This window comes from Plectropomus leopardus, chromosome 4, assembly GCF_026936395.1.
Source record: "Plectropomus leopardus strain MGB_pleo_1.0 chromosome 4, ASM2693639v1, whole genome shotgun sequence".
Lineage (NCBI taxonomy): Eukaryota > Metazoa > Chordata > Actinopteri > Perciformes > Serranidae > Plectropomus > Plectropomus leopardus.
The window spans coordinates 12900346-12924468 of NC_142179.1; the positions used below are offsets into that span (position 1 = coordinate 12900346).

The following is a 24123-nucleotide window of genomic DNA, read 5'->3' on the forward strand; positions in this document are numbered from 1 at the left end:
CTGACCAGATTGCAATCTGACTTCTCCCACCACCTGCCTTGCTGCAATGAGAACTATTTCAAAGGTGGCCACAAAGAGTATGGGGGATGTAGAGCATCCCATGGCGATGCCTAGCTCCAGCTGCTGCCATCCAGTTGTATACTCCTGGAGGGTGAAGCCCAGCTGCAGGTCCTTTAAGTAGTTTGAGACCAGACTCCTGATGGTGTCGGCCGTGTGTAAGAACTCAGGGGTGAAGTTGATGAGCTGGTGTGGCACTGATCCATAACCATTTGCAAGATCAAGTCAGACTACATGCAGGTCAGACTTTTCATGCTTGGCCCACTGGATCTGCTCCCAGATCAGCGATGAGTGCTCCACACGCCCTGGGAAGCCAAGGACCCCCGCCTTCTGGGAGCTGTATCAACATAGCCATTCTCTAGCAGGTAGTTGGTCATTCTTTTTGCCAAGACAGAAAAGAAGATTTTGCCCTCTACGTTAAGCGGGGCGATACTTCTGAATTGGCTGATTTCCCTGAAGTCCTCTTCCTTGAGGATGACTACGGCCACTGCTCTTCGCCACTCCACAGGGATGCACTTCTTTTTCCAGGCGGCTTGCATGAGCATCTACAGAAGCTTCAACACTGCTGGGCAGTTCTTATAGAGCTTGTAGGGTATCTTGTTGGGGCCAGGGGCTGCTGCAGCTCTGGCCTTCCTCACAACCTCCCTGACTTCACTGAGCTTGGGGGGAAGGGTTTCAAGGAGACGGGACACGATTTTGGGTGAAAGTGTTCTTGTTTCCATTTCGAGTAGTACTGACAAAGTATGTTTAAACAGTAGGTAAGAGAGGCTGAATGCATTGGCCAAATTGCAATCTTGGAACCCATGTGCTATGTCTCATTACAAGTTAGCGTTATATTGCTTTTTTTTTTTTTTTTTTAATTAATCTGCATTTGGATGTTGATAAAGATTAGTGATTAGCGAAGATGAGGGGAAATCTTGGCACCAATATCCGCTGGCTATACCAGAATAGCCCAAAATATTGGCCCTCACTCTCTGAGGTTTATATCATCATCAGATGACAGCCGATGGGTTGTGAGCATGGTATAAAATGTACCACAATCACTATCTAAGTGTTGTGTTTCATGTAAGTACAGTTGAGCATCCAAGACTGATGGGACTGTCACTAGTTTGCAGCATTTTGTCATAAACCAAAGTACAAGTACCATTAAAAATTTGGACTTAAGGATTTTGTTAGATGAGAAGGTCACAATCAAGTTAGTACAATGATGGGGGCATGAATGTCTCTGCCAAATTTAATTATAATCCCTCCAGTGATTGTTTCGATATTTTGCTTAAAACCACTAATTTCAACTTCCTTGTGATGCTGGAGGAAAAGTCAAGGGATCACTAAAGTCATTAAAATCCAACCTCTGGGGACCACGAATATATGTATAAAATATCCTGCCAATCCAATAATTAAGATATGTCAGGCTTGACCAAAGCGGTGTCACTAGCCTGGCTACGAAAAACAAGATCTGAAACTCCAGACGAACTTAAAAATCTCTGTGGCCTCATCAACTATCCTGATCCAAAATAACAGTGGACAACAGCTGTCTCATATCAAGGCAACTCACTGATATGTAAATGCGATACAGCAAAAAATCTTATGCCTGATGAATAGACGTTAAAAACCCACACAAGCACATCACTTATCGTACTAAGTGCTGGATTAGACTGAAGGACATTCCCATGTTTTCCGATCTGTCGTCAGGGGGTAAAATGGATGGATCCCGCAGAAGCACACCAGTGACACAAACACCAAGCAAACACCAAGTGAACATGCAGTAAGAAAGCTCATAAAAACAGACTGACTCACAAATGCAGAACATTAAAAATGTGCTCTATCATGCAAGTCATATTTATTTTTAAATTGTCATGGCAATATAAACAGAGGAAACAGCAGAGAACCTCCCCAAAAAAATAAAACTGCTAAAAAAAAAATGAGAACAGCAGAGGAAGGGTTTGAAATCAACGCTCTTTGCCAAGAAATATAATGTAATACAGATTTTCCTGACAAAAAGAAAATTAAATCGACCATCCTCCGTCTATTCGAAATGAATAAATATTTGTCAAATAAATATTCCATGATCAAAGCGAACAAAATTAGGTCACTAAATAAAATATTTGGCAAAACAATACAAAATATGTATTAACGGCATTAGTCAAACTGGTGTATTTACAGAGAGATGGATGACTGTGTGTGTGTGTGTGTGTGTGTGTGTGTGTATGTGTATGTGTATGTGTGTGTGTGTGTGTGAGAGACAGATCTCATTCAACAGAGCAGAAGTTATCCAGAGCGTTCTCTCGGGTCTTGGGCAGCTCGCGTTGCTCCAGTAGTCGGTACTGGAAGGAAACACGGTTGATATAGTTCCCACTGGAGACCAGCCTCACCACTGAGTTATCACAACCAATCTTCATCTGGGCTGAAGGGCCGAAGAGAAAAACAGATACTTTACAGTGGAGCACATTCTTGTTCCACAGCTAGCCCTTCTCAGCCTGGTTATGACAAGTGCATGTGTCTTTGTTCTGTTTTGTGTGTCTTTGTATGTAGCATTGCACCAATTTGACCAGATAGAGATCAATCAATAAAAATGGTATAGTATAATAGCAATAGATATTGCAATTTAGTATGTAGCAATAGTTTATTACAATGTATAGTATATTACATTTGTGGGTTATTATTTTTGTATTGGTGTTTATTTGTTTGTAACCTCAGGTTGTAAAATACAATTTGCATTGCAAATATTTCACAACGAGAATCGTATATCTTATATTCTTTTATTTTAAAGGACTAATCTACAGTATCATCTGTTGTAATTTCTATTATTGGGATCAAATTCTGAACTGCCCTTGCCATGAGTGGACCCCGCTGCTGTTACACTGTGGTGAACAGTGTTTTCATGTGTGGGTTCATGATATGGAATTTAGTTTAACTTTTACTACAAAGTTGCTCACTGCCTTTGTACCATGTTTTTACAAAAATACCAATTCCCTCAGGATTCAAAGGTTTAAATGCTCTGAAAGCAGCACAAGAAAAGTGATGTCACTCCAGCTTTCAAAGGGTTAAATCAGGATTATTGTCAGTGAAAATCTGTAAAAGCTGAAAAACGGTGAGGCTATAGGCATAGCATTGCATAACACAATACTGTCATACAGTCACTGTCCAGAACAACGAGGCATATTTTGGATGGAAACTTGCAGTTACAATTAAAATCTTAGTTTCACACTGGAGGGAAACTAAAGCGGCTCAGACTCACCGAGCCCACTGAGAGAAAAACAGAGGTCAGCTACAGGGAACATCATAGAGGTGTCCACCCCATTTCCCCCTAGCAGCTCCACATAGTCACCTGACCCCGAACAGCCCGTCCATATCTGCCTCTGTTAAAAAAAACACACACACACACAAAAAAACATTTTATTCTATTGCTAGAGTGCAAGCAGGAAACTTATTAAGACTGAATATTAAAGGGATACTTTTATGATACGATTTTCAACTAGCTTTGTATCAAAACACTGTGAGTAGTGTAAATGAACCGTGATAAACTAACCTCCATCTAATCATAAGACTGATCAAAGGGTAACACTAGGCAGTGCTAATCGAATAGAAATCAGGATTATGTTAGTGCACGGCCTATTTCTTGCTGAAATTGTTTTCAGAAACACATATTAGTGCCGTGTTTAGCTGTAACAGCAAGAGTTTGTGAACAGAAAGTGGGCGCCATACTGTTTGCTGCACAGTGAACATGGAGGCCGACAAAAAGTTAGATCAAAAAGTAAAACTAAGGGGATCTGTTCAAAAAAACAAGACTCTCTTACTAAGCTGCATATTTCTCACTTCAGATGTTTTCAGAGACACGTTTTAGCTTACCATTTAACTGTTGTACGAGATTATTTCTTGCCGACCAGCAGCTATTGTTTCACATATACGAGTTTGCATTCATCACCAACCAGCAGGAGTGTTTATTGGTCTGGTGCAGTGCTGTGCATTCTGGTAGTTGTAGGTTTTCTATTTCTTTAATCTGATGTCTCTAATCAAGTAGCATCAGTTTTCAAAGTATTTGCATCTTTCTACTGCATAGACAATATAGTTTCATTTAAAGGCCCTATATACAGCAATGAAATCTCTTGAAAGTGCTATATGAAAGAAACTCTGTGGATTTTTTTTGACCACTAGTTGCGCTATGAAGCAATGTGTTGATGAGCAAGTCTATGTTTTGTTTGTATCTTCTGTTTACCAGCATATGCTAGTAGTTAAAGTAGTGATAATAAGGAAGGAAATGCATTCAACACATTTTTCAGGTCTCAATGTATTGGTAAGAAATACTAAAAATAAAGTTTGTTCTACATGCTGTTGGTTAATGTGTGGTTGGCCTTTTAATTCAGACAATAATTAAACACGGCTAATAGAGAGAAATACATAAGCAGCAGTGTGATAGTCTGTCTGTACTTTGGTCCCTCATATGTTCTATCAATGCTCCTTTTTTATCACATCTGTTTTACAGAAAATGCAATTTCATGCAGCTGTATTTGCCTGTAAAACTGAGTAGAAATGTCAGGTTGTTGTATTTGGCCTAACACATGCAGTACTTGCAGTTTATCATAATGTCAACAGTCTGGCAGCCAGTGTCAGGACAGCTGCCAACATCATTTTATTCTGTACAGGCTTTTATCAAGATGATTTACATCATTTCTGTTGTTCTTGAACCTGAACTTGAGATTTGGATTTCAAGTGGTGTTCATTACTGAAATTTTCTAACTGGCTTTGAGCTATTAAAGGAATACTTCACCAACAAAATGAGCACTTGAAAATCTATTAGTCATGCTGCATTACCTTGAATTTGGGAAGAAAACTTTTTAAATGCCTCAGTAGAAAACAGCAAACATTGATTTACTGATTTATAGGGAACAACGTTGAACAGCAAAACTATGCCTTAAAAAAAACGTAGTATTGGAATCTATCTTCGAGGAGGGCATAGAAAAGTTTCACTTCAAGTTAAGTTTTATATAGCAAACGTGCTAGGGAAGTACTGAGCAGACGACTGTTACAAATGAGATTATACTGCACTAGTTGTGTGAGAGTTTGTAAACAGATGTTCTGATATAGTTTTGCTGTTAAACATCAATCAATCAATCAATAATATCAGAAAGACAATTTTCTTCACAAATGCAAAGTAACCCAGCATGACTAACTGTTACAGAAATGGTCATTAAGTAAGTGAAGTACTCCTTGAAGTAGATAATTAGCTAAAGCTTAACAATGAGCTGGAACTCACTGTAAAGGTCCGTGCAGCAGTGGGTGACACCTTTCACATTGTCACATCGTTTTCATTTTGACATTTTGTTTTTGTAGAAAAAAAAAGAGAAGTTGATCGCTGTTTTCAAAAAGTTTGACTCATATTTTCTTTGTACAGTATAAAATGATTCAATTATACTATACATCAGAAACTGTTCAACTACTTGATTGAGCATTAAATATGAGGGGTTAACAAACTGCAATCTTTTTATGCCCACGTTGCTCATGAGAGCTGACTGAAGCCTCCACGCAGCCATTGTGAACCACACAGGTGTTTTCAATTTACCGAATTAGACCTTAAGCCATGGAAGTCTAATTATACTTTGTTGCACCTGTTAGAGCACGACAACATCTGACAACAGAATCACTCAGAGCGCCACGTGGGTCTGCAAACTGTTTGCCAAACAGAACATTGATTTTGGACAACTCTCTAAAACCCTGGTCTCGTTTCAATTAGAAAAGTTTAAGAAATTAACTCTCAATGTTTCAGCTGACTATTTCTATGAAAACGTCAAAAACAATACGGATGAGGTCTAAACAGCTTAAATAAAACAAATGGGCTAGAAATTCTTTGACATTATGAGAAATATGCATATTTGCTTTCATGCCATGAGTTTGATAAGAATATTGGTATGACTGTCATGTCTGTAGGGTAACATTTCATAGGCATAAATACATATTTATTTCAAATATATTCTGCTGAGCCAAAGGAGAGTCAGTTTCACATAGCAGAAATTTGGAAACGGGGACACAGCTAGTCTGGCCGTTTTCAAAAACACAGATAGCTATTTTTACACCTAAGTATTTGTACAGATTAACAAAGCAGATAAAACATGTTAACTATAGGTACCGATACACAGATTTTGTTACACTGACAGATCAAGGCTTGTGTTTTCCAGCCTTTGAGCAAACTATGCTAACTGTCTACTGGATGTACATTTTTATTTAATGAACAGACAAAAATATTGTTTCAATTGTTTCTTTGTGAGGGAAACTGATTGATTGGGGGTTCATACTTAGGTAATGGAGGTAGTTTTGACTGGAGGCTGATGGATCTTAATGGTGAAATTTTCTAAATGGAAATAAGATTGTGTCAAGCAGTAATATTATAAAAGTTCATATGATCAGTCTGGCTGGTGCACAGACATATATTTTATTATTATGTTAAGAAGAATTTCTTCAAAGTTAGAGCACTGCTTCCATCGCTGGTTTATTTCACAGAAAAAAGAAGATGTCTTCTGTGTGTGTGTGTGTGTGTGTGTGTGTGTGTGTGTGTGTGTGTGTGTGTCTTTGTGTCTGTCTGCTTATGTTTCACCTGCGGGCTGAGCTCATTGCTTTTGGCCTGCTCCAGGCTGAGTTCTGTCAGTCGGATCTCCACAGGGTAGATGATGGAGAAGCTGCAGTTCCTGCGCTGGTGTGGCATCACCATGGTGAAGCTGCCCTCTGGACTCTGAGACATGATGTTACAGGCTTTTCAAAAACACACACACACACACACACACACACACACACACACACACACACACACACACACACACACACACACACACACACACACACACACACACACACACACACACACACACACACACACACACACACACACACACACACACACACAGGAGGAGAGGTTTCAAATTAACAGTTCCCCGTCACCAGAGAAACTCATTACTGACACCTCATGTCATAAATTGGACATGATCAAGGCTGACTGCGGGGAGGGGACACAATTAGGGCTGAGCATGGAAATCCAATTCCAGTTCTGATGACAAAGATAAGAAAATAATGAAATTTGATTCGATAACAGTATGGTAGAATAGACAGGCACCAACAGGAGTCGGAACAGTTTACTCCTGCGGGCATGTTGTTCATTTAGAAATATTTTCGTGGTGAAGGAGGCGTGCCAATCAAAGTCAAGGAGAGAATATCAGAATAAATGTTATCGAGTGTTATTTGTTCTGCAAGATTTCAAGAAGAGATGAATGACTGAAATGAACTGTTGTGTACGTGTTTGTTGTTTTTTTTCATATTGGATCAACCGTCACTTACACCATTTACAAAGGAGCAGAATGAATGCAATTAAAATCTGCTTTAATTTTGATCAAATTTGCCAAAATCGAGTGAAGTATTTGTTTTTGTCAGCCATGAAGGGTCCACACATGTTGAGGTAGATAACATTGCACATTCTGAGATATGACTGCAGTTTTAACCACTTGTGGCCACTTTGTGACACAGAGGCAGGATTGTAAATAAAGCTCACTCATTGACTTGAGATTTTTGCATTTTCCAAAAAGGTAATGCCTTCAAACTCCCTTTTTTCGTGTGTCAGTGCTCAGGCTTTGACTGTGATTGTTATGTTGCTTGACACAGTGTTAACACCGTGTTTGTCAAGCAGCTGGAAAACAGGTGCATGCCTCTCATTCAATCCTGTCCTGTCGCTCTCGGCCTTGATTAATGCTCGACCAGGCGCAAATGTCCAGGAAGGACACACATGCATGCACACAAGTCACCAGTCTAGTCTTCATTTCAAATCTCATACAAATAAACAACACAAATCTGACACAGATGCAAGGCTGAGTTTGTTCAAATGTGTTTCTTATGATTTTTTTTTTTTAGTTTTTTATGGATGTTTTTTCTGTTTGTTTTGCTTTCAGACTTTTCAGCCCTCAAGTGACTCCAAGGACTCACGGAAAGGGTTGTGTAGCTTTTTGACAGTGAGGGTGAAGCCGCTGTCGGGGCTGTGGGTGCGAAAGAAGACCATAGCGACGTTCTGAGAGGAGCGGCTGCTGGCTCCGGGTGTTGTGGAGGAGCAGTAGTCGGTGTAGCGCTGGTGCAGAGGGAGCTGGTGGTCCTGCCTGCTGGGGAACTTCTCCCCCTTCAGAACCCAGCCGTCAAACATCTGCAGCAGGAGAATCATAATGTCTTATTTTGTGAACTCATGAAAGTATCAGTAAAGTGTTGGGAGCCAAAAATGATGCGTTAGGATCATTTACTCCTGTGCCACTTCACATACACAATGCAGAGACCACTGATAATAAGCGTTACATTAAAAGTTAGAATAGATTTGTTTCCCAGTTTTGTTTAAAAAGACCGGTAAAGGAGTCAAACAGATACCATCAGTAGGACTTTTTGTCTTTACATACAGTAGAAACTGGTCACCATTGGGCACTGGGCAGTTTGAGACCAACCTTTTTTTTTTTTTGCATCATTTATGCTGTATTATAAATAAGTGTATCAACAGTGTTGGAAAGGCTACTTTTGAAATGTAACAGGTTACAAATTACTAGGTACCTGTTAAAGTCATGAATAATGTAAACTGTTTCAATTACTTTATCAAAGTAACGTAACTTATTACATTTGGCGATAAAACTGTAAAATGTCAAGAAATAGGCTATGCCAAAAGAAGACATTCCTGCACGGAAAAAAGATTTAAAGCAATAGAATTAATGTTTTGTTTTGTTTTTCAAAATATAAACTTTTTATCCAAAATACTTTTTTTTTCATGTATAACCACTTTGTAATCACCAATATTTTGATTAGTAACTGTAATTCAATTACATTTTTTTTCTCAGCCTGTATAACTGACAATTGCATTTATTTTGTAATTTAATTACATGTAACTAGTTACTCCCTGACATTGTTAGTCCATATGCCAGTCTCCTAAAATATCCTTGTGCTTTCATTATCTTTATTTTATTTTTTATTTCATTTCTTCAGATTTGTATTATTTATTTGTATTAAACTTTACATAAGCTTTAAATATTGCACACTACACTGTTTTTAAATTAAAAAAACACAACAATATTTTAGCTAATTAAGATTAAGTTAATGTAAAGATATATTGCTTTACTTCAGGTGTCATTACATTACATATGACTGTGCCTGTGAGTTGGCTGTTTGTACCTATGAGCTGTGTGTACCGTTCATGTCATGGGTTTTTGTGTATGTGTGTGTGTGTGTGTGTGTGTGTGTGTGTGTTTGTGTGATTTTAGCTACCTGCTCTGCTCTGCAAAGCACTTTGGTTGAAGTGGGTCGCTTTTAAATGTGCTTCATAAATACATTTGTTGTGTATGTGTTGTGAATCATATTTAATTTCAACCATAATCCAACATGAATTGACTGGATTAAACTAAGTCTAATTTATGCAGATTTTGTGTTCAGAAATATAGATGTGGACTGTTTGGTCGTGTTGTGCATCTTTCTCCTTCTAAAATGGGATATGTGCAGGTCAGATGAGACCCTGACCCAACCTGTAACTCCACTCTGTGTTCTAAAGTCAACCAGTCTTTGTCTCTGTTATGCCTTTTACCTCTTCGGCCCACATAAACGGTAGCTGCAATGTAACTGGGAGGCTTGGCTTCACAACTAAAGCCTTCCCACACTTGCTCTGAGTAATGTGACCAATGCATAGAGGATTCAGTGGGGCGTTTGGCCCTTAAAAACCGCCTTAACCCTGTTTGGCACCATTTTAATCAAACAGAGGAAGATGAAATAGGATTCAGAGTTTAAATTTCAAAGACCCTTTTGTGCATGAAAGTCGGGAGTCCTTCACTCACAAAAGGGTCGGAAGATGTGTGGGCATTATTTTTGGTGAGTGAAGCCAACCTTTATGAAGTCTCCGGCGCTGCAGTCGATGTTGACGTCAGACAGCTCCAGGCTGATGACCTCACTGGGTTCAGCGATGATGAAGGCAGCACAGGCCAGCTGTGGCCGAGATGCCACGAAGGTGAAGTAGCCATCAGTGGCAAGCATGTCCAAACATCCTGGAAAACGCACGCACACACACACAAACATTAGTGATTCATAATGACAGAGGAGGGATTCGCAAATCATTTTTGATCAGCTTTGACTACAAGTAATCATCAAGGATTTGGTGAGACCTTAAAAACTGAACTAAAAGTGTGATTGTGATAGTCAGCTTCTTACTCATGCATAAGTCCTACAGTGTGCATGAGCTGTTTTTGTGCACATACAGATTTTGAATTACAAACTTGTAGCAGGCAGCTCAGTATGACATAATCAGTGTTGTTTAGGTATACTAGTACATGAGACACAAGAATACCATAAGTGGGACTTTTCCTCTTTACATACGGTGGATTGTGAACATGATGGACAGTTGGAGAAAGTGTTCAGCTAATTTTTACATAGGATGAACATATAGTTATTAACTTAAAACATACAAAAAATGAGCTCAATTACAGTTACATAAAGGTAGTATGGCTTTGGAAAGACTGTGCCAAAATTATCTAAGTGTCAATTCATTCTGATAGAAAAAGACTTTAAAAAAGAGACATCTAACAATTTGTAGTGTGCACTTTTGGGAAATATTAAATAGATGCCCTATCATCACTGCGAGTACAGTATTATGTACAATAAATATGCACGAATGGATTGATTGATTGATTGATTGATTGATTGATTGATGGATAAAGTATTCAAATCAGTATCTGTCTGGACACTAATACTGTAATGAACATCTCTGCACTGACTGTTTTCAATTTATCACTTAACATACTTTTAATTGTGCTAAAGGTCTACTTGTTGCCACGTCTGTAAGCCGAATCAGCTATTAAATAAAGCCATTATTTACTGTTGCACTTACTGAGAGGTCGGCGGAAAATAAAATCCTCTGATTCTCTTTTCTGGTCCAGACTGAGCAGAGAATATAATCCATCTGCAGCTTCGTTGTCCTGAATAAAAAACATAACAGAAATCAAATTTTAGATCCCAGATGTTCTCGCAGAGCAGCTGGAGCAGAAACAGTTTAACCTGTCTGATTTAAACTGAAGCAAATTATTGATTAACAATCGAAACTCTCACCTCAATGTAGCGACTGAGCCCCATCCTTGATGAGAGGGAGATCAGAAAGAGGAACAGCTGTGTGCGCAGAGCCACCGTCATGCTGAAGTGCGTCTCTCGGTAAAGTGTTTCCTGAAGCAGAGAGGGAAAATAACAGCGCTGTGAGAGGTGGCAGCTTTTATAGCAGCACACACAGACAGGCAGGCCTGCATCAGAGGGTCACTGACAAACACTGAGCCGCGCTGGCTTACAGTCATTCCAATCATGTATGAAAATCTGTCATTCATCATACCAGTGTTAGTACACTATTTTTGGCTGTGTAGGAAGTGAACTAATAATAATTGTGTATAATTTTGTGTCACTAATCAACTGGGTCAGAATGTAAACCTGCCAAATTGCATACATAATATAGTTTAGTCAGTTATTACAATTTTGGTGACACTTTATTTGTAAAAAATTAAGGCAAACGTTGGCATGGCAAATAGTGAAATAAAAATGAAGCAAATAAAAAAGCACATGTGAATTCATCAAATGTGCAACATATTTATCACATTCTCATTTCACACTGTTGTATTTATAGTGATTTTGAGCATTTGGTGTCATAGAAATGAACCTTATTGACTGATTAATACATTATCTTTATGATGAATGGGTATTGTCTCTGATAAAAAAAAACAAAACAATGTAGCGAATTGCTAAAGTCACATACAAGTATTTTTTTTTTTACTTCATATGTAACATCTAGTATTGCAAAAAGTTAAGAAATCCCACATGTGCACATTTTATAAGAAATTAAATGCTTACATTAAGCAAGTACGCTCATGCAAACTTGCATGTGATGATTCAGTTCGCAACAGTGAGAGCTTCAGGTTTGAACATTCAACAAAATAACAACTTGCAGTGTTTGTGAGGGGGAAGCCAGTGAGGGATCATGGTGCACTGGTGGCCAAAAGATTAGGTTTGTGACTGAAAGGTCTCCAACTGAATCCCCTGTGAGGTTCAGGTCTAATGTTTGTAGGCCTCAGAGCACTCTGTGATCAGTTAGTTGATAACACTAATTTTGTTAAACTCAGACACACAAACATACTAATACTATACCTGCTTAAATAATATACTTTTTTTTTTTTTTTTTTTACATTTGATGATATAGTGACAGTGTTTTCATTATTTTGGCAGGCATAGGACGCATTTGAAAGGGGGGGGGGGGGCCCCCCACCAGAAAATTCTGACCATTAATCACTTATTTTGGATAAATTTGTATGTATCACTGTAGGCTATTTTGCATTAATATATGGTGTAAATATCTTTAATTTTGTCAAAAGAAAATTCCACTGCTCCTTCTGTGTTTTTATTTGAGGGAACAAGACGTCTACACCTATGTTCCCACCAGAGACTGGATGTTAAGTGTGTGGTTGTGTTGTTCCTTGCACGTCTGTATGGAAAGGTGTTCACACCATTTGTGCAGGTGATGCTCTGAGGCGGAGGTGGTGGGCGGCGTCCGGGGCTCCACCCCCAAATGTTTTATCAAAAGCTCCAAATCTTTAGGTTTTGAAAAATACATTTAACTTTGTGTTGATCAGATACCAATTGATGCCAATGTTGTTTATCCTACTACGCAAGAGTATTGAATACCCCATTTACTTGAAACTTTTGGGGATCCTTGATTTGCAAGTAGAGTAGCCCAGATTATTATGGATTCACATGTATCACATTTCTCAGCTAAACATTAATTCTGTGAACCTCCAGCATATAATAAAAACAGATTTCTAGAGAAGTGTCTGGCTCCACCACTTATTCTGCTAGCGAGACCCAAAAGCTAAAACATTATAACGTACAGTTACATTCAAAAGCACGATTAATTATGTGTTTTAACAAAACAAGACCAAACTGAGGAGCATCACTTCATGCACAACAAAAAGACAAAAAGGACCAGAATGTGAAGGAGAAAGCCAGAAAGAGTGACAGAGATGGAGGAGCTGTGATGTAATTTGGTTTGCAGTGACATAGCAAATTCATTTAGATGAGACTAATCGTTTGTGTCCACGCTGCCTTTGTAAAGGTCAAACTCAGATGTAGCCGAGTGGAAGAGATGACGATCACCCTGTCAGCATTCATACACACTTCAGCCCACACTTTCTCTCATTCATCTGAAATGAAGACGAGGGACTCTGTGTGAAACTCTGGCCCGCAATTATCCTCAGCTAATGATAGCTGACATTTTCTCAGTGATGAAGGTCTGTGACGCCACACGCACGACTACAAATAAAACAAACAAAAACAATAATGAGTATGATGAATAACATTTGGTCTAATGGCCTCTCAGCCTGTCGTCTTACAATGCTGATGACCTATTCAAGGTGTATTACATTCATTTAAAAGCCAGTGGTCAGCGGTAATAATTAGTTGTCTTACAAAGTCCTCGTGTTGAGACGATGTCTGAAGCTATTAGCCGGGGTCTCGCTGCAGAAGTGTGCTTTGCTAATGTAAATGACAGCAGAGGAAAAGGGAAATGTTAGCAAAATGCTTAATGTGTGTGTGCATGTGTCTGTGTGTTTCATGTGCTACAAGTGCTTGTCCCTTGGCGATTTCCACACAAATGCTGCGATGTGATGCTGTGATACATACTGTAATTGTTTAAGTCCAATTTATTTAATGAATCGATAGATTTTAATGAATGAGTAACCCCTCACAGTCTCATTACGCTGCTCTGAATGATGAACAGATATATCAATTTGTGTTATGCTGGTCTGTTCACAGAGTTCATCTTCTAATCTAATCCAATCTAATCTAATATCTAGCCCCCTCTTCCCATTTTACCACCCCATAACCCCCCACTCCACCCTTTGACTAAAAATCCTGAATGAATGAGGGAAGACGCATGCTGCACAAAGAAAACACAACAGTGGCCAAGAAATCCAACAAAAAATTATATAAAGAAAACATGACAGCATGCAAAAGTTCCCTGCTAATATGTGGCATAAAAACACAGATAAACACATGCATACTAAATCAGCTGTTTGAATGATTTGTTTGGTATGCAAAAGTTGTCAGATAGCCCTCCTCAAAGGCCGTGGCCATGGAGTCTTACGGACAATCATAAATTATTCATTAGTGAGTTGTTACAAATACAATTACATTCTAGTGCAAACTGACACATTGATGTTAATGTTATCTTTTCATGCATTTCCTGACTAAAGGGAAGTGTTAATATTTATATCGCGTGACAATAATAAGTTTCCTTTCAACAACTGATGGGAAAATTAATGGATCTTAACTTTACACAAAGCAAGCGAGAGGAATGTGCTCAGACTGTATGGGCTGTTCGTTAGGTTATGTATGGAATAATGCCCGCTCAGTCCGTTCTCTTTTCAAATACCGCCGCTCAGTGGGTATGATACGCCCCCGGACAGCCGGACAGCACCTGTCGTTGCGGCAAGTGGCTTCAGTTTATAACACGGCCGGATGAAAGCTGCAGAATGAAGCGCTGGCCGTAACAAGGAGCAGGAAAGTCCTTAGCGTAGGCTGGAGGGCAATAGATGGGTCCAGCAAACCCCGGACTTTCACCGTGCAGCCAGCTGTTCACTTCCTGTATGAGCCAAACCATTGTGTTTTTTTTTTAAACAGAAACACAAAGCGTTCGACTGACGTTGTAAGTTGTACATTTCCTGTGAAAACTAAAGTGTATTTTGAAGACATTTTACAGGCGTAAATTGACACGTCATCCCATTACATCAACAACAAACGCAGGAGGATATCTAGTGTGCGATATGTAGATGTGAGCGGCACTGACCAAGCGGCAACAAGTTGGGATGGGAGAGTGTTGGCTTGCTAGCTAGTGTTCAGGCAGGAATAAAGCATAACACTGCAGGAGGAAAAGCATTCATAAAAATATCATTTTTATATCAGTTTACAAAAACTATCCCAGTCTACAGTGATATAATCCACATTAAACTTATATTAGCCTATATTTTAGTTTTCCTCTTTTTTTTAACATATTTGAAAGTAATGAAATAGAGAGACAGTACAGTGTTGGATACTGAATATACCACAGCAGATGAGTAATGTCTGAGGTACACTCGGACAAAACACATGCAGAAGTGCAGTGCTCTGTAATACTCAACCAGTTGTAACAATAATGGCAATATTTTATGTTTATTTACTATTTTGATTGAATTTGGTGATTATTTTAGACAGCAGTGCGTGGGTGCCTGTCATAGCATTGCAGTCTTTTTATGTATATTTTTTTATTAAAATATTGAGGGGGACATTTTGAGCATATTTGAATATCATCTCCCAGCACCCAGTCTATATTAGAAAAGCTGCCCTGCCCTGATTTTGCTCAACATGAAACATGAAATTCAGATACGATTAATCATAATACGATAATTCATTGAGAAAGCTCCATGTCCTCACTAAAATAGATCCAAGTGCAGCTGCCTCAAATGTCTCAACAACACACAGACTACAACTCCATCTAGTGGCAACAGTGGGCTTAATTTTGGGGGTCTATGTCATGAATTAAAGCAGGAATCAAGAACCATACCTACAGTGTTATTTTAAAAAATGCAACTATTTCTGCTCATGAGGATTTTCTTAAAGACAGAAGCAGTCCAGGAAATTTTAAGTAGTGTGATTTTTGGAGTGCCCTCTGTGTGTGGTGTCTGCCTCAGCTGGCCAGATGTGCCACTCAGCCCTCCATGAGGTCAAAGTTAAATCACAATGATTGTTGACTCCACACATTAGCGTCTTAACCCTGCCTCGTATCCCAGCATGCAACCTCCTTCTGCACACCTGCTCCCTGCCAAAGATAGCACATATAGCTAAGTATTTTGGCTCTGTTGTTCACTGCGTGTTGACTCCCTCACACACATACACACTTCTTGTGTGGATCTGTCCGTCAACGCAGCGGTCCAGCCCAGCTCTCTTTACTGCCTGACTGACCCATTCATCTCCTGTGGGGGCCGTAATGAGCCGACCCTCCCCGTTTGGACCGACCTGACAGAGAGAGATTACTTTAAAGCCTGCATGGATTTTCTCCCTTGTCCCCCCTCCCCGTAGCTCTCCACTGAAAGTGGTTAATTCAAAGTGCATTAATGAGGAGCGATGGATAACACACTCTTCTTTTAATTACCTTCCAGCGGAGTTCTTCAGGGGAGGCCTGGTGACTCCCATCTGATGCTGGCCTGTTTGTTTGATTCGCTTTTAGAGTCTTTTGTCTCATACATTATGTAGTCAGGGTAAATTATAACAAAGCATTTACAGGTCAGTCAGGCATACTATATATTAATGTAATAAATAACAGGACATACAAAATATAGCTCCATAAAAACGGTCTTGTAAACTTGTTTAACATCTATCGCACACTTCCCAGTTTCTACTAATTATTGTCAAGGTTACTGGACAAACCTTGATTGTGTTCATCATTGAGAATATTGATATTACATACTGGAAAAAGCCACTGGAACATCTTCTGAAGAGTTTTTTGTTGCCTTTGTGTTAAAAGCAACTGTTAAAGCAACAAACACATTTAGAAATTGTGTAGTGGTGATTGATGCTGCATGCAGATGGTGAGAATAATTCTACATAATAGTTTAATTACAGAGCGCACTGTGGAATAATTGTTCGAGAGCAGCAAGGGACATCTTTTCTCGTGGAAACACAAACAGACAGACTGAAGTCATAAAACCGCAGAGTGTCCCAAAATGTAACTGAAGGGGCTGAGGGAGTAAAATCATTGCTTAAGAATTTAACTCCAATTTTGTTTGGGCGATTGGCTGATTGCAAAAAGATGTCTAAAAGCTTTTCAAAACACTTTTTAACCAAATTTAAGACAGATTTTGGACAAATCTTCTCTTTCGTATTCAAGCATTGCAGGTAAGTATAAAGTGGAGTGTTATATAGCCATGTGCAGATTTATGTAGGAATATGGTTGTCAGCATGAGTTAGGTTAATCTACAGTTTGCAAACAGATAAGTGTAAATCGCTAGCTTGGAATTACAAAGTTAAATCTGTGTTAGGAGCAGATTTGAGATATTGACTTTCAAGTTTTTATATTCCAAATAGCAAAAAAATTATATGAACCTTTTGGTTTTTTTCAAATAAAAAGTCAAAAATTGACATAACTTAAAGAAAAACACCTCACATTATGAAGTCACATGATAAGAATATATGAAGAATCAATTTTGACAAAAATCTAAAGATAGACCTTATAATGCTAAGGTGATAAGGTGTAAAGCAAAAAAAGGAAATCATTATGTTTATTGGTAGGTTTGAAGATTTTTATGTTTGTGGCATTTGAGACCTCACAAATTTAGAATGATTCAATGACATTTCAAGCCTAATATTTATAAAATTATACAGTTTAAAAATGTGTAAAGACCTGCATGCACCAGAGTCTATCATTGTGCGTTTCGTCCTCATTCCTCACTCATCACTAACTCACTCAAGCCTGATCCTAAAAGTTGAAATTAATTGAAATTATGACAGGATGCTATTGAACAACCTCTCTTGTAAAACTACTTGTTCTTTCAGCGAAACAACTCATATCAGAGTGACATGACTTTTATTTGGCATGCATGGTTAGTCAGAGGGGTCAGAAGAAAACAAATGATTGTTCAAAATACCTGCTTCAGCGTAGTGTATAATAGGGTAGCTGGGTTCATGATTCAGGAGCACTTCCACTTCCTAATACAAAGTCTCAGGAGGCTCTTAAATGTCAGCCTGCAGCTTTTCAGCTCATGTCTTGGAAGTCATTCTTCCAGCTGCAGGTAGAATAAGCTACCTTAAAAAATGCCCTGTTCTTATTATAGGATCTGTTAAAATCTCTACAATTTTGTTCAATAATGTTTTACAACTTTTACTATAACTTCTACTTAATGTTGTCACTGACATTAACACTTTTCTATAATCTAAGATTGAATGATCCACTTCATGCTCTGTTTGGAGGATGATCCCCTGTTTTTTCTTACCTTATTACTTGATATTTCTTTTCTTTTTCTTTGTTTTTCTGCTTTCATAAAAAATGTTCTTGTTGTTCTGCACATTTTGTATGATTTAATTATCCTCCAAAAGTTTTTTGTTAAATTCCATGTCTCATCGTACTTATATTGTATTATTTTTGTTGAGGCCCCTTGAAAATGAGATGGCATATTAGGGTTATTCGTAATAAAGAAATTCCAGCTAGTGACCACTTACTTGTACAAAAACAGCAGAGCCTCACCTGTGTCATTGCGTCTGAAAATTCCTATCTGATGGTTTTAAGCCATGGCAGCGTTAGTGGCTTCCTGAAGCACGTGCTGGACTTTGGCACCAGTGCAAGGAAGGATGAGTGCGCCTGTGCCAAAAAAAGGGAACACTGTTAAGAGTCCAGTGTCTTTTTCATTCATTAGGCAGAGGCACACAGTAGACAATGATAAGACTAATACATTTTCAACATTGAAATTGAATTGTTAAAACATAACTTCTACTCTTTTTGCACAAATTATCCTAATCTTTGCAGATTTTAAATACTCAGTTTGGCTGACGCCTGAGAAGGCTTAGTTTACTTCTAACTCTGCATCGTTGTAGAGGAGCAAGAATTCTGCTACTGTATATGTTGGGAGCAAAATCTCCCAACTTTAAACCCGATACAGTTTTTTATTCATAAACTGAGCACTGTCCCTTCTTTTTTTCCTCGCAAGCTTTTAGTAAGGTTTACATTGTAAAACGTTAAAATGTTTAGAATTGAGTTTCAATTGGTTTTCTTATTGTTCCCCTTTTAAAAATATGCTCTTATCTTTTCATGTTTCTTTGTAATACCTCTTAGCACATGATTTTATCTTATATGTTTTTGACCTTTGTCTGTAGTTTTTTGCTTTTTTATTTGCAGCACACTGAGTTTAAGCCTGTCGTATAAAATGTGCTCTATGAATAAATTTGACTTGACTAAACACAAGTTCCCAGTTTGAAGTTCCCTTAAACTCTGAAACGTGTGCTGAGGGCTGGTGGGTGGGCCTCTGACACTCAGTAAATGTGTTCCTTCATCATTCAGCCTCCACTGTGGTCTGGCCAGTCTTCTCCAGCCTAATAAACATTGATTAGTCCACATAATCAATGCACTCAATGACAATGATTCAGTGCACTGCATAAATGTATCGACTGCAATCAGCTATAAACAGCAGCCCTCTTTTTTCATGCATTTTCTGCCTTTTATTAGCTGTGTTTTAGATGGAACAATAATTGTATGATTCTCTGTAGAGTTAACAGACATATTTCATTAAGTGATGCTGAGATGAGATAAAAATATATTGACCATCTGTCTAGGTTTTTAAAAAATATATAAATAATTGTGTGAATGAATTAGAAAAAAACCATTCTGAACAGCTGTGTGAGCCTCAGCAGTCACCACATGGTGGCAATGTTTAGCTGCTGTTGGCGTCAAAGTACCACAGCTCTGTTGCTTTCTCGCCCTGAAGTGTTGCACAAGAAATTATATTTTCAGTATCTCAGCAGAGGTGAGTGAACTTGTTAAAAAAATAAATATGAGTGGAAATCTGAGTTTTTCAGGCTTTAAACTCAACTATAATAAGGGGATCAAATCATGAAATGAAGAAGAAAAACGGTTGGATATTGTTGCCAACGGTTCTGTTACACAAAAGTAGTTTAGCCACCTGCGTTCAGGTTCAGCAGATATAAAGACATTTACATGTCGATCTGGGTGAGAAAAGTTTTTGGGGAATTCCATAACACACCTATCTGCTCATATATAACACCATCTAAGATCCAAAAGATGAATCATCTTTCATTTAACAACTGAATTCAAGGAAGACGTGCAGTTAGGAAAACCCCAATGTGAGGCGTGTAACTTTGCCGCTCCTGGTTTCCTCGGCCATGCATGACCAGGTCATGTAATGAATGTTGATAAAGTAGAAAAGCCCGTTTAATCAGGACGGATCACTGTGCAGAGGTGGAGAATGTCAGAGAGAGCAGGCACAGCTGCTTAGTGAGAAATCCAATATTGACTGTCGGGATAAATGTCCTGCATATTCTCTCATCTGTCCCAGGGGCCGTGGTATTATGCCTCTCACGTTAGCACTCCTAATTGGATTAAAAATGGCTTGTTATCGGGAGAAAAATGACTGAGAAAACTATCATGATTATTGCCTCTCAACAATGTTGGCTCTCAGAGCTGAAGGGCTGAAGTAATTGTGATGGCTTTGGAAAATGCCAAAATCGGGCCATGCAGACTGTTTGGAAACAAGCAGTTGCTTTGATTGATTGTGTTTTAAGATCAAACTGATGCAGTCACATTCAGTGCCTTATTCATGGTCTTATTCTGTGGTAATAAGGCTAGAAATGTCACATCGAAGTGCAGCATTCATGGCATTTAGATGCAAAGTTTCATACTTTTCAAATTGCTATATAATCAACTAAACACGTATGCATGCACGCATAGCTGTGAATGCACGCGTGAACAGAAATGAAACAGACAAATCCATCAGACGTCCACTGGGTTTTGGTTTGTATACCACCAGGAGCACCCATTAACAGAAAATAAATGCCTGACGCCATAAAGCTGACAGTGTCTCATTCATACTGACACACGGGCTAAATTACACATAAAAGCACTGATAACATCATCATTAAATATTGATTTTAAGGGTGGTTGAAACGAAAACACATCAACACGTATTCTGCAGATGAGGGGATTTGGATGGGACTCAAAGCAGATTGAAGCGGAGTGGTTAAAGAAAGGCAGCTGCGGTGGCTTCTCGTGGGAAAAAGATGGACAGCAGAGAAGCGGAAGAAGAAAAGAAGAGAGTAAGAAAGAGGGAGAGGGGGTGAGGAGTGAGGGGAGGTAAGGGGAGAGGGGAGGTAGAAAGAGATTTAAGGCTGAGGCTCAGAGCAGATGTTAGTGTTGATGATGATGGATGCAGGTTGTTGAGATGCAGAGTTGTTATCATGAGAGGCACTTGCAGCCTCCTCACAGCACACTTTCCCCCCAGATGTCACTCTGTGTGTGTGTGTGTGTGTGTGTGTGTGTGTGTGTGTGTGTGTGTGTGTGTTGCACAACAGTGGAGTGGGAGATGCTGAAATGAGCAAGCCACATGCACAAATTAGGTTAGCGCTAAATCTACTCTATCTATGTTGGTTTTTATGAAATTGTAGATTGAAAATTCTTTTAATGCAAGAAATTTCCTCCTCAGTCTGAACTTAGATCGACTCCAAGTAATCACAACAACAAACGGGAGCAACGAGATGCAACAATGGAGAGTTTAGAGGCTGATTGTGTCACAGATGAGACTAATGAACAACTATCTTTACATTGACAGACAAAAAGCAGCTTCCTCTAAAGGCTTCAATTGGATTAATTTGAAGATTTTTCAACCTGATATCACCGGGCTACCACATACATCTCTGCAATAATCTATATTCACTAAAAGCCACACACGTTTGCTGCACACACAGACATACAGGCGGCAGGTGGTGTGTGTGTGTGTGTGTGTGTGTGTGTGAATGGGACATGTTGAGTGGTAACCTGCTCTACACTCTAACAAGATAAAAGGTGCAGGACAGAAACACGTCGGTAATTGATTGCTAATTAGTTCTTTTGTTGTCGTCCATTGTGTCCTGACAGAGCTTTGCCCCGGCTGTCTATTCACCCGCAGACTCTGTGGCCTCGCAGGGAGGAAATAAGCATAGCCAGTCCATAATGAGACACACTGATGTAACCCCGGCAGGAGAGAGAAGCAGCTTCTGTTATCAAACTCCTGCATGAAAATGAGAAGTCTTTACATTTTAAAGGGTGGATTCTTTTCCCAATTCGCTTCACATGTATTCTCAGACAGAGAGAGTATGTTAGGAAAAAGGGTAGAGGAACGTCATACTGTAGAAGATGTTCCTCATTTCTTAGCCCTGACTCTACGTGCTGGCCAGATGGGGTCGCTGAAAATATTGGGGTGGTGCCCCACAACCAAAAGACATGACTAAATTTTGAAATTTACATTATTTTGTTAAAGTAACCTGGTTAAAAACTGGCACTGTGGAGAAATGAATTGAATTGAACTGAGCTGAATTGAAGTGAAATTTATTTCAAACATGTAAAAAAAATAAAAGGAAAGAATGAATTTGTAAACATACACAAACATACATGTATGTACAAACATACTGTATGTCAAAAAAGGAAAGGGAAGAAGTGCGTTAGTGTATTAACTCCCACCCCTTCTCCATCAGTTGTTGAAAAATAATTTACCTTCTTTCCTTCAAGTTAAGGACATGCATACTCTGGTTTCTCATTTTACAGTAATTATTACTAATAATCAATGTGTAGAGACTAATATAGGTGCAGTTAACATTTTAAGTTCCACACCAATCTTATTTATGTTTTTATGTATCAGGGTGAAAACAGGTCTAGCAGCGCACACATCCAAAAGCAGCTAAAATACAAAGTGCTGGACAGAACAAATAAGGTGCAAAAATATGCAAATAGAGTCTGAACACTAGATGATATTTTTTATTTTTGCATATATTTTTGTATTTACCTATCAGGGTGGCCTTGGGGGCACCACTTGGTGTGAGGAAGAGTACATAGAGAATGTCTCTCATGTCTCTCATAGCTCAGACTTTTAGGTTGCCATGCAATCAAATACATTTCTTTAGGAATATGTTATATTGAACCAAATAGACCCAACCAGGGCTGTGCTTTTATGGGCAATCCCAGTCTTGCAACCATATACTTTCTCAACACTCTTTGTGGAAACACTAGCTTCAAACAACACACCTGGCTACCCGGACCTGCTGGGAGAAGGCTGACTGATGTTTTTCTCCAGCTGCACCAGCTGACCCAGCCACAACTACTGACGATGTCCACACAGGAAACCTGACATCACCATCACCAAACACTCAAGATCGGAACAACACCAACGTGAGGTCAATGAAATACAATGCAAAACTCACGCCGTGAACGGCGCACGGCTAATGCATGACAGCCAGTATACGAGTCCGCCACACATTTTCAATAACTGCTTAAAATATGGTTAAGCATGGTAGCGGCTCCTGAGCCTGGAGTCTCCCTCACACATCCTGTCAAACATGCACCTACAAAAACACCGAGATGTAACGAGCTGGCAGACTTGTCATGTCCACGCAGGGTAATTTCGCACTTTCCACAAAGTTTGTATTTGTATTTGTATTTTATATGATACTTGGGCCGAGAACTTACCTGTTTTCCTCAGTCTGTTGTCCGATGCTCCGTCTGTCAAGCTGCGATGCAACATTAGTGTTCCCAGCAGGCCTTGCAGCATTTTCCACAGTGTTTAATTTACCTTTCTGAACGATGTTTTAAGTCCAGTTGTTGTCCAGACGGTTTCCCCTCCAAAACGAGGAAGAAGAAAGCAGAAGGGGGCTTTTTTTGGCTGTTAGCCGAGTTTCCGCTCCTGGTTGAAGAATCGCGGCCGCGTGAGTGAGACGAACCGGAAGTACCTGAGCGGCTGCCATGATAAAAGCTGTTTGAATTCTGCTAATATGAAGGAAAGGTGCGTCAATGCTTTATAATCCCCTTTAGCACTGGATCATGGATGTGTTATAGTGAGCATAGGATACACTCGTGGATGTATGGATACACTGCAGCGTCCTTTACCAAAGGAAGAGAGAGAAATCCGTCCCACAATTCTTTGCGGCGACAAATGTTAAAGTGACGCGCGACATAGGCCGCTATTTGGGGGGTCAGCCGTGGATGTATTATAAGGAAGTCAGCTGTTTCATTACATTATGCTTCCACAGTCTGTATGAGCCAACTTAAAAACACAATCATGTGAACATGGAGCCATTTACTGAGCTGCGTGCTGCTTCTTAAGCTTTTGGATACACAGGTTTATAATCCCATTTTTGCCCTGAATTTAGGCTATATATTTTTCAAAAAAACATATTTGTTATTGCTTCTTATATTCTCATTTTGTTATTTTTTTTAATCATGTTTTATATGTATTTAATATTTACTATTGACAATAAACATGT

At 39.1% G+C, this 24123-nt stretch overlaps 1 protein-coding gene across 1 annotated transcript; it reads right to left on the bottom strand.

The window, feature by feature from the left end:
- Positions 1-1878: 1878 nt before the first annotated feature.
- LOC121944765 (corticotropin-releasing hormone-binding protein-like) lies at positions 1879-23573 on the bottom strand. Its single transcript, XM_042488655.2, has 9 exons — positions 23330-23573; positions 18350-18463; positions 11152-11262; positions 10934-11021; positions 9937-10094; positions 8020-8230; positions 6647-6801; positions 3296-3416; positions 1879-2461 (listed from the first exon to the last, which is right to left on the bottom strand). Exons 2-9 carry the CDS (start codon positions 18356-18358, stop codon positions 2307-2309), a joined length of 1008 nt encoding a protein of 335 aa, XP_042344589.1. The 5' UTR covers positions 18359-18463; positions 23330-23573; the 3' UTR covers positions 1879-2306.
- Positions 23574-24123: the final 550 nt, after the last annotated feature.

Coding starts and splice junctions, on each gene's coding strand:
- LOC121944765 (XM_042488655.2), bottom strand. Junction 10,095..10,933: donor TATTTTCCGCCGACCTCTCA/GTAAGTGCAACA, acceptor TGCGTTTTCCAG/GATGTTTGGACATGCTTGCC. Junction 2,462..3,295: donor TTTTTCTCTCAGTGGGCTCG/GTGAGTCTGAGC, acceptor TCGGCCCTTCAG/CCCAGATGAAGATTGGTTGT.